Genomic DNA, 12,012 nt, shown 5'->3' on the forward strand with positions numbered 1-12,012 from the left:
AAACCCATCTCTTGAATCTAAGTTCTAGGAATAGAGTTAGTTCAAGAGTCAAAGAACACCTAATTTTAATGCTTATTGCTTTCTAATTTATTCAAGGAATTGATGGTTAGGAAGTGATTTGATAATCTTTGTCATTAGGGAACTATGATGAAGTTAAGAAATGGTGTGATGAAATCAATCATAAATCATGGTTTGTATATGAAATCATAGAATACAGCGAAGTTGATTGATGAAACCCGATCCCAACCATTTTCTCAACTTGTTTACAATATTTTTTACTATTGTTTGTTGTGTTTTTCCATAGTGATCGGTAATCAAAACAACCCACAATCAACCTTTAATCCATTGCTTAAGTAATTTAGCTAAAGAACGACATTGTATTCCAATTCCCTGAGGACGATAAAAACCCTTTACTATACTACAATTGAATCTTGAGGGATTCGAAAGTGGTTAAGTAAAAATCATTTCAACACCACTCCCTCTGGCGCTGGCTATTCAAGAGCTTGGAATCTTTACAACCCATTCCTCGGTGACTAACTTGCTCATGATTCCAACCTACCCGGAAGGAGTTGAGAATGAGGCGAAGAACTACCTTGTTGCCGCCGAATGTGAAGCCTACATCCCCACTTTTCGTGAGCTTGGAATACCGCTTAAAAGTGTAGATACTCGCATCACCAAGACTAGCTCAGCCTGGTGGACTTACAAAGTAGATAATGTATGTGGTACTACTGACTTACTCTGCACTCTACCTCGCAGCAACTACTCAGATATGAGCGCGCTCATCCGATCCATGTTTTGTCATTTCGACGAACATGACAAATGCAAAGACATTATCAATCTCTCCGAATTCAAGACTGATTATGGAGCACTCATGAACTGTCTGAACCGCGGCTTCAATGGTCGTGCTTTCCTCGCACTCCTCAACGGACCGTCATAAGAATGGAGCTTCGGCTCATGTTAGCCATTTGTACTCAGCATTAGCTAGATTTCGTTGAACATTTTGTAATAGCTACATCAGTTTATGAAATTATGGCAATGCTGAAGGGAGTTAAATATGCAGTTTATCTGTTTATGGTTAATGATAATAATATCGCTATTAAATCTTCATTATTACTTATTAGCATAAGTCCATACAATTCAAATTTGAAGTTAATTTTAATAATAAGAATGAATCATTATCAATCAATTTGTATCATTACCTTACCTATGATGAGATCTGTTGATTTATTGGAACAAATCTCTAATTGATCTCCTCAATATTTGCCTTATTTATCTTTATTGTGTATCATTACATTTACTGTAATAGATTTAATTTTAAATTAGATGTAATTTGTCATTAAGACAGTAATCAGTGATTAAAATAAAATTGTCTATATATGGTTATATTTTATATCATCATTCAGGGAAAATCCGCAGCAATGGCATCTCAGTCCAAACTACCACCTTCTTCCAAATCCTCATCCCGCCGCACATTCGATTCCCTACTCGGATCCTCCAACAACCACCGCGCCTCGTCTTTTGACGACCCCTTCCGATCCGAGACGCCGTCGCGCCCCCACGCGCCGTTTGATTTTGACTCCATCTTCAGCTCGCCTGCCGGCGACGGTAAATCCCCCTCCCGCTCCGTGAACTCCCCGCCTCCAGCGTACGACGACGATGACGGTTTCGACATTTTCGACGGTGTGCCGGGGCTGAAGAGGCCGACTAAGGTTAAGTTCGACGACTACGTTTTTGCCGTCTTTGACAGTGTGCCGGGGCTGAAGAGCTCGTTGGATATGGTTAAACTTGACGACGTCGTTGCGCCGGTGAAACCGGACAGTGGCGCGTTGGATGAACCTCTCGACGAGTTCGGTAAGGAATTGAAGGGTAGAAAGAGATCGGAGAAGGATGAAAGAGTTGCTTCTGATTCTGATTTTGATGATTGGTATATTGTATAGTGGCATTTGTGGTTTTTGCTTAATGCGCAAGCTAGTGTTTGGATGATTTTAGTTTTTGCTCAATTCAATGTTTTAAACTAGAAATATTAGTGATCGTTTGAGTGAACAGTTTAATATTGTTTTCTTTTTTTTGAAAGTAAACAGTTTAATATTGTTGTAAACACTTATGGCATAAAAATTAACTCTTTAGATATAATTTGAGTTGAAAATAAGTTTGGGATAAACATTAACTCTTATTCATAAATTAATATAAACATTATAAGAAAATACAGTTTACAAGTAAGTTATAAATTATTTAGGTTTACACTTATACTATGTTGGTTTACAAATAAATTAGACTAAAGTTCCATCATTGCCCTGACCGACGACGTGTGACCTTTAATAACAAAATAATGGAACAGGGCTAATCGGATACCACAAGTTTTAGATCTAACTGAGTTGGAAAATCCAACATCCGATCAAAGACAGAGAAACTAGGATAGCCGAGATCAACACATTTAAAGGAAAAAACTCATTGAAAGTCTACTCACGAGCAATGAAGAATGATAAAGTCTAAGGCTAGGGTTGAAATTTTTGTCTCTAAATTATGTAGATAATATTGAGTGGAGTGTAGATTGTAGATAAAAATGAGTTATGATATATACACACCTCTCCACTTCTTTTCCACCTCCATTCTATTTATTTATATTTTTTTATCAATCAAATCACATATCACATCTTTACTTTCTCTCTCCTTTCTTTCTATCTCTCTCTTCTTCCACCTCTCCACACCTCAAAAGTGAGGTGTGAAGATATAATTATCCTGATTGAAGTGTCATTCCTCTAAACCTCATTTGATCACTAACACTATCTAACTAAGGGTAGCTCACTTGGTGAGAAAGGGAAATGAAGAGATTTGTAGAGTGAAGGGTCATGGTTCAAATCACTAACCATTAACAACTAATATTTACCTATAAAATAACTATCTAATGTTGACAAAGTATAAAAAATCGAATAGAAACAATTAAAATGAATACTAGTTTGAACTTGTGTTATGCATGGTTGGTATCTAAAAGACACAAATTTATAATATAAAGATAAAATAAAGTTTAACGAAAAGATAAATTGAACACACATTTCATAAAAATTAATAAGTTTGAAAATTCATTTTGAATAAAAAATGGAATTAAACAATGTTTGCATCAAATCGGACCATCTCCATAATATAATATATGATATATGAGACGTTAGGATTCTTATAACTCATAATATCCCAAGGTGACCTCGTCCTCTAATATGCACCACTTTTAGAGTAGTGTTTTACACCACTTTTTTTAACCTGCTATAACATGTCAACACATTTTTTTAAAGAAATTTAATACATAACAAATTTTTAATAATATTTTTTTAAAAAAAAATTAATGTGTTGACATGTTATAACCGGTCAAAATAAGTGGTATAAAATTACACCACTTAAAAAATGGTGCATATTAGGGAGACACCAAAGTCTAATGATTGAACTTCACATCCTTCCCCATATTGATGTTTTGATATTTTTCAAGAAGAAGACATGGTTAAGGATTTTTGGAACTTAGAAAGCGTGACCATCTTCAGGATATGATGATAGTTTTTTTCAATAAATAACATTTCTGAGATTTGATTTTGTGATCTAATTCTTAGAACCTTTTTTTTAAACACTTACGAGAACCTAATTTGTTTATCATTTGACCAACACTTTACCGGTTGGATCCGATGAGTGAAAGTAATTTTTTTTCTTAAAATAAATAAACAGTATATAATATATAATTAAAACATTTATTAATTTATCCTTTCTTCATTGAAGCAAAACACTGCCAGAGAAGAATTCCATGTCTTGGCTTATCAATTATCAATTATTAAGATAATAATAAAGTTGCATGTATCCATGATTGAATATTGACAAGAGAAAAGAGGAAAAACAAACAGCATTTGAAACTAACAAGGCAAAACAAACAGAAGAGGGAGGTCTCTACCCTGCAACTAAGTCTCACATCTCTGATCTCTCTCACACACAACACAACACAACACAACAGAGATTCATTGAGATCAGATTCCCCTTCTCTTCTCTTCTCTTCTTTTCCATTTCAATTTCCACCTCACCTCACCGCATGCTCTCTACACCCTCCCACACCTGATCCCACCCCCTCCATCTTCATCCTCTGAATTCCCCAATTTCATCGCAACCACCACCATGAACGATTTCGATGGCCTCTTAGCCTCCGATTACGGCTTCAAACCGCAAGGAAAATCCGCACCAATGGCATCCTCTCAATCCAAACCCCCTTCTTCTTCCAACTTCGATTTCGGATCCCGATCCTCCCGCACCTCCGATTCCCTATTCGGATCCTCCAACAACAACCCCCGCGCCACCTCCTTCGACGATCTATTCCGATCTGAACCACCGCGCTCAGACAGCGCGCCGCTCGATTTTGACTCCATGTACCGCGGATCCTCCGGCGGCTCTGATTTCCCCTCCCGCTCCGTGAACTCGCCGCCGCCGGTGTATGACAAGCCGGTGTATGACGACGATGATGACGTCTTCGATGGCGTGCCGGGGCTGAGGAGCTCGTCGACCAAGGTTAAATTCGATAACGTCTTTGCGCCGGCGAGTCCGGACGGTGGCGCGTTCGATGATCTTCTCGGCGGGTTTGGCAAGGAATCGAAGGATAGAAAGAGATCCGAGAAGCATGATAGAGGTGGTTCTGATTTTGACGATTTGCTTGCTGGGTTTGGAAGCAGTAAGCCATCTAGTGACAGGTATATACAACTGCGATTCTTTTGCAATTGGCATTGTTCAGTAGTGGCTTTCGTGGTTTTGATTATTGCATATAGCAAGTGTGTTGGTGATTTTAGTATTGCTCTTGTTCATATGTACAGTGGGTCAAAAATATCCAGTAGGGCTACAGTGAGTTTCAAATTCTTGTACCTAATGTGGAGAAACTTGTTGCATTCAGAGTCATGCTGCTGATAAGGAATATAAAAAATTCCAAATATTGATTGGCAATGATCTTCGTTAGGGTGTCTGATGATTAGAATGATCTATGGACCAGTGTTGTCAAATAGCGGCTATACGCCGCTATAGCGTAGCGGGTTTTTGGCTAATCGCGACGCCGCTATTGCCCACTATAGCCCGCTATTAGCCGCTAAATAGCGATTGAAATAGCGGATTTTTGGCTCTCCGCGATCGCGATTTGATAACACTGCAATGGATAATAATTGTGTCAACATTTACATAGAGAAGACAAGTCATAGGCAATTATCTTCCTGCAATTTGTATTGGTTGTGTCTAGACAAAATTTCTCCATGGAGACCTTCATGACATTCTATCTACCATCACTATATGCTAAAAATGTGTTTCTTTGTAATTAAAGAATCAGAAAGCCTGATTTAATCTACTAAAGCAACCAATGGACTGGTATTTAAAATAAACCTTAGTTGTTTGGAACTTGGAGGGAGCTATCCTTGACCACGTCTATAGGACTAAGTTGGAAGTGTTTTGTTAGGGGGGGGGGGTTTACTGTTTGCACATTACAGAAGAGAGCATTGAAACAACATTTACAGTTGCTGCTTTGTGATAAGGAGGCCATGTCGTGGAATTAGCCTCTTGCAAAGGGCCCAGCCCTTCCCTGGATCCCACCACAGTGGGAGCTTTATAGCACCAGGTTGCCCTTTATTGTCTTCTAAGTATTTCATGTATAAATCTATTGCAAACTGTTATTGGTAGTGAAGATTCAAGTTTATTTCTAGGAGCTAACTATTGTAACACATGGATGTAGTATACATTATGTATTCAAGTTATTGTTCATGTGATATCAGTCTTTGAGGTAATGCACTGTTTGAAGGATAAGGTTTTGGTAACTTTGGTTATACTTTTTTATGCAGCGTTGTCATTTAAACAAAGTAAAAGGTGTTTCAAAGGGGACCAATGGTATTGTTGTATTTACTGATTTTTTGTGTGTGCACCATCCATGGGCTCCACTTGAATTACACATGCGCTTTTCGATACAAAAAGAATGAAAGTCAAGGTTGTTAAACTCAAGAGTTTACGTAAACTCGTGGAGTGCCCATATACTCTACTTGTAAGAGTTTACCTCATACAAAATTGATATTAAAGAAAACTACAATAATGGTGAAAAACACCAATAAAACTACAAATATACTTAAATATCTAAATTATACAATGACAAGCATATAACAAGTTAAAACGATACATAAAATGGCTAAATATAAGTTCCAAGGAAGAAAATAACACATGTCCATAAGGGAAAAGACTGAAAACTTCAAATGAGAGAAAATAAGTCATGATCTTCTAACAAGAGTATAAATCTAACTATTTTACAGTCCTCTCAATATCTGACTATCGATTCATAATCTGAAGCTAAGAAGAATTTATATAACATAAAGATTCAGAATCTATTATTTAGAGGCCACTTGATCATTGTTGTTCCCTTTCCTTTTACTGCCCAAACAAATGCTATTTTTCGCATGCTGAAACTTACATCATTTTGTTCGGCAAGGATAAATTCCTATTTTTATATGCATACATCAATGCCATAAATATATATATATGTTAATTAAATTTTAAAATTAATTAAGTGCCTACATTGACGCCATAAACGTTTTTAAATATCAAAGGTCCATTTGCAGTCTTATTTGACAGAGAATATGTTAAAAATTACTTTGGTCTTTTTGTGAAATACAGCCTATATCAAATTCAAAATGTTTTCTGTGTTTCTCTAGTGCCATCAGAGTTATTTTTGTTAGATAAGTACAATGAGTAACTGGATATTTGTCTATTCTTATTTTGATGACTGATTCATAGGTATTATTTATGTTGTCATTGGCTGACCTATTGTCATTAACAGGCATGCTCCTGATGTTGGTTTGTCCTCAGAACCACCTGCCAGTGCATCTAAAACAACCTCCACTGTTGCTGAAGATCCTTTCAAAGTATTTGAATCAGCTTCATCCCCAGTGGATAAACCCACAGGCCACTTTACAGATCCATTGGAAGAAATTAGTAAATTTAGTAGTTCTAGAAGCACAAAATATGATAGTTCTTCAACTTCAAATGGCAAAGTATATGAAGACATTGATCCTTTTGATGGGCTTGGAAAATCTGTCCCTGCATTCTCATCAGAGAGAAATAGCAAGAAGGGTAGCACTTCTCCGAGTTTGAACAAAAGCAGAAGTTGGGCTAGAGATGAAGAACCACTTGACAATTCATCTGATACGAATCTTGGAAGGTACCCACAAAACAGCATTCCTGTTGAAAATGGTCAGGAGTTTCCGCAGGCTCCATCTTACATGCCTACATTTTCATCTAATTCTAATAAACCAGTTGGCCAAAGGTCTACTTCCCCTCCTCCATATGATAATGTTGGTTTTAGACAAGCCAATATTCAGGTTGACATGTCTCCCAAATATGAAGAAAACTTAGAATCAAGTGAGGATATATGGCTGACAGTGTCAGAAATTCCTCTTTTTACACAACCAACAACTGCTCCACCACCTTCAAGACCTCCTCCTCCACGGCCAGTACATATTCCCAAGTCAGGAGCTGGTTCATCAGCTTCTACCAATGCTAGGAAGCAGGCCAGTGAATTTTCATCTTTCCCAAGTTCCACTCGATTTTCTCAGGCTCCTAAGTCTGCTCCAGCTGCAGCAACGGTATCCCCAACATCTCAGTTTGATGAACTTGATGATTTTGCCATGGGCAGAAGTCGTGGTAATGATAGTGAGAGTGGAAATGGTCTTCCTGATGAAGAAGTAGAGATGAACTCAGCTGCTGCAGCTATGAAAGAGGCAATGGATAGAGCTGAAGCTAAATTTAGGTATGCAAAGGAAGTTAGAGAGAGAGAGTCTACAAAAGCTGCTAGAAGCAAAGAAACTGTGGAATTGGAAAAAGATGAGAGAGGTATGCTAGAGGAGAGAGAAAAACAGTTAAGGTTAGAACGTGAGCGGCAGCAGAAGGAGAGAGAGGAAAAGGAGCAAAGAAGACTAATGAAAGAAAGAGAGGAAAAAGAAAGAGAACAACAACGGCGGGAGAGGGAAAAGGCAAGGCAGGCTGTAGAAAGAGCTACTAGAGAAGCACGTGAAAGAGCAGCTGCTGACGCACGCCAAAGAGCTGAGAGGACTGCTGTTGAGAAAGCTAATGCTGAAGCTCGAGAGCGTGCTGAAAGGGCTGCAGTTCAAAGGGCACAATCTGAAGCCCGAGAAAGGGCTGCTGCTGACGCAAAGGAAAGAGCTGAAAAGGCTGCTGCAGAGGCAAAAGACAGGGGCGCACGTGAAAGAGCTGCAGTTGCAAAGGCTGAAGCTGAAGCACGTGTTAGAGCTGAACGTGCTGCTGTAGAAAGGGCTGCTGCTGAGGCTCGGGAAAGGGCTGCTGCTGAAGCCCGAGAAAGGGCTGCAGCTGCTGCAAGGATGAACCAGCAAAAGAATGATAATGATCTCGAGTCCTTCTTTGGCGGTGGACGACCCAGCAGTGCTCCAAGACCTCCTAGGACTAACTCTACTGTGAGGACCTTTTGTTTCTTTCATTTTTTAATCTATACTTCTGTACTATATGGAGATTTAGTGGACAAAGGTTTTGGGTGTTCGGGTAGTTATGTTGTTCTTTCATTTTCTATTATAAAAATAAAGGAGGATCACTTTTGAAAAATGACGAGTATATATTGACTTAGTTATTTAAAAAATTGAAATTATTTTATTTTAATAAATTTAAAATAGCAAAGGAAGATTAACACTCGAGTTAATACTTGCATAATTCTATTTGAAATTTGGTTATTAATTTATTGAACCTATGTTGTCAGGAATCTGCATTTGAACCCCAATTTCAGGCAGACGTAACAAGGAAATCTACGGGTGCATCTTCAAGTATGAAAAAAGCATCGTCATCCACTAATATTGTTGATGATCTTTCCTCAATTTTTGGAGGTAGGTTTGCATTTTTAACATATTCATTGCTGATGCAATAGCGACTAGTGTGTGCGTGTCTTACTTGGCTCTTTTTGTTCCTTCTCTTTTATGGTTTGAAGCTGCTCCTCCATCATCTGGTGAGTTTCAAGATGTTGAAGGGGAAAGTGAAGAAAGGCGAAGAGCTAGGTTGGAACGCCACCAGAGGGCTCATGAGCGTGCGGTATGTGTGACTTTACTCTATTTGTCTTCTTGATTTGAGTTCTTCATTGTTTCCTGATGTTTACACAACGAATAGGCAAAGAATACACTCTTTTTGAACCAGCTATTGGATCTTCAAACCAACTTGTTTGTCAATTTTATGACCATTACACCTTGTACCAGGCAAAAGCTTTGGCTGAGAAGAATCAGCGAGACTTACAAACTCAAAGAGATCAAGCTGAGAGAAATGTAAGTAGTTTCTTTTGTTGTTTTTCTTTATATTTGTGGGTCAGAGGGTTCTGTTCATATATTTGCAACAGCCTACACAGCCTATTTATCCTCGTTCTAGCCAAAAACTGTTTTACGAAAGCCACTAATAAAAGTTCGCAGTTTTTATTGCAATATGGTTTTATTTTCGTTATCTAATTTTATCTGTCCATTGTTTTCAGAGGATTGGCGAGACACTGGATTTTGAAATCAAGCGTTGGTCTGCAGGAAAAGAGGGGAACTTACGAGCTTTGCTCTCTACCTTACAATATGTATGCACACTGTGGATGATCTCTCTGAATATTTTGTATTCCAGATCCATATAGTGTGTGGAAGTGTGTAGGCTTAAATTATCTCTATTTTTCTTCTTTTTAGTATCTTGGGTCCCATAATTTTAAATATGGCATTATCATATTTTTGTAGTTCTGGATATATTTTCTCAGGTGTCTGATCTTATTATCGCTCAACCTCCTTGGGCTACAAGTATAGAAGTGAATAATTGTTCTGACTAATACTGATTGAATCAGTTGATTTACTCATTAAATGTGCATCCTCTATATCTATTTCCTGCAATAGACCATATGTAGCAATTTCTGAACAGATATTAGCTAGCAGAGACAACATCATTTTGAAGCAATTTTAATTTTGAAAAGACTGTAATGATGTACTCATAATTCAGTTACAGTCAATTCAGAGGAAAGAAGAGTCACAGCAACTTTTTCCCTTAATTTTTTATACACTCATTTGAAGTTTTAAGCAGCCAAAACAGTCCCTTAATTTTTATGTTGTATCTGAAGTGTTATTTTATTTTTGACAAAAATCGTGTAAATTATATTAACTTGTTTGCTTCATGAATGATGATCAGGTACTGTGGCCTGAATGTGGTTGGCAGCCAGTTTCTTTGACTGATTTGATTACAGCTGCTTCTGTTAAAAAAGCCTATAGGAAAGCTACATTGTGCATTCATCCTGATAAAGTACAGCAGAAGGGTGCCACCCTTCAGCAGAAATATATTGCCGAGAAGGTGTTTGATCTACTAAAGGTTAGTATTTCTGGTCATTTTACATAAATTCTATATACTTTCTAATCAATGCTTTATAAGTTGTTTATAGTAGCTAGAGGGAATCAATGGGTTACTGAGCGTAATTATGCTACCATTATTATTCTAAGCAGTTTCTTAAAATGGGTTTTGATATATAGCCTTTTGTGGTCAGATTCTGTACATTTGAAAACAGGATTTCCTATAGCTATGTTCATTATGGAGTTGTAAAAAATTTGATTTTATGTGAGTGGGCAACCAGTTAACGCCAATGAACATGTTAGATTTTATGGCATATGGCTCAAGCAGGGTCCGATTTGATTTCGTGATGTCTCTAATATATAGTTCTTGTTTTTAAAGATAAAAAATACTGCAGTTAGTAGTAGTTCTAGTTCATATTTTGGTGCTATGTCATGCACATGAGTTTATGACCTATAATATATTGCTGAGTCCAGAATAGATGCCTTCATTTTTGCCTAAAGTTTGATAATTTATAACAGGAATCCTGGAATAAATTCAATTCTGAGGAGCTTTTCTAGTCTTTGATGAAGAATTTATCTTCTTTGGTTTGACGATTCTGTTCAGGGGATGATAACCCTGTTACAGCTACCTCCCCCAATTGCATTTTTGTTTTGATCGAAGCTATGATGATGCATTGATGGTGATTGGTGAAATGTCGGTTCCTTCCTTGTCTAGCGTCTCTTGGGTGTAATTGATGTTCTTCCAGGGGGTTGTTGGGTTCCTACAGATGATGTTTTATTAATGTAGCATGTTTTGTTGATGATGTAAAATATCCTTTTGTGCTATATCAATTTTATTTTATTCATTATCCCTCTCTAGTGAGGGCTTTTTCTTTTTTGTTTTCTGGTTCCAGAGTGGACCCCCCATGATGTGGGTCTTTTTAACTTGTGATATAGTACACGATGTCTTGAATATATGTACCACCATATTGTGGATTTACAACATAAGCTGAGATTGATACATGGATCTTCACTCAAGCTTATGCATTTTATACATGAAAATTTCTTTGTTATCAGTGGTGTTCGGTTGAGCTTGTTCAACTATTTTGGATGATGCTGGGACAATAGTCGGATTACTGCTGAAAAAAACTTTATATTTTGTTTTGGGTTTGTCATCTGTGTACATATTTATTTCAATATGTAAGTGTTGGGATTTAAACAAGTTCAGTATTTCGACCAAACAAAAATTCGGGTACTTAAGCACATTTGGAAGATGATTAAAAGCTGGAAATAACTCTTACCTGGAATTTTGTTGTGAAATTTTCAGTAAGTAGTTAAATTGGTTATTTTCATGAAAATCCATTAATTCGAGCACGAATTTAAAAATCTGAATAAAACTAATATTTGATTTCGGCTTTATTAGTTGTTTATAACTTTGATTAATTTTTCTTTAGTTTATCGAAGCTTTTTTAATTTGTTAATTTAATATCTGAAAGATGAAAGAGGTAATAAAAATAGCAAGAAAGTTAAAAAGAAGGTCTTTGACATCAAACTATTTATATCCATTTGTCAATATTCACGGGCAGTTCATATGTATCCAAGTATATTATAATATGGTTATAATATTCACCTCTATTGTTTGCTTCAGCTAAGTTGTTAGCTTGCAGTTCTTTTA

At 37.1% G+C, this 12,012-nt stretch overlaps 1 protein-coding gene across 1 annotated transcript; it reads left to right on the top strand.

Annotated features, from left to right (window-relative positions):
* Window positions 1–3,864: 3,864 nt before the first annotated feature.
* On the top strand, window positions 3,865–11,410 carry LOC130709898 (auxilin-related protein 2-like). The gene is made up of 8 exons (XM_057559029.1): window positions 3,865–4,712; window positions 6,821–8,471; window positions 8,768–8,891; window positions 8,993–9,093; window positions 9,255–9,320; window positions 9,521–9,610; window positions 10,204–10,380; window positions 10,878–11,410. Exons 1-8 carry the CDS (start codon window positions 4,147–4,149, stop codon window positions 10,914–10,916), a joined length of 2,814 nt encoding a protein of 937 aa, XP_057415012.1. The 5' UTR covers window positions 3,865–4,146; the 3' UTR covers window positions 10,917–11,410.
* Window positions 11,411–12,012: the final 602 nt, after the last annotated feature.

This window comes from Lotus japonicus, chromosome 4 (assembly GCF_012489685.1).
Source record: "Lotus japonicus ecotype B-129 chromosome 4, LjGifu_v1.2".
NCBI classification, from domain to species: Eukaryota; Viridiplantae; Streptophyta; class Magnoliopsida; order Fabales; family Fabaceae; genus Lotus; species Lotus japonicus.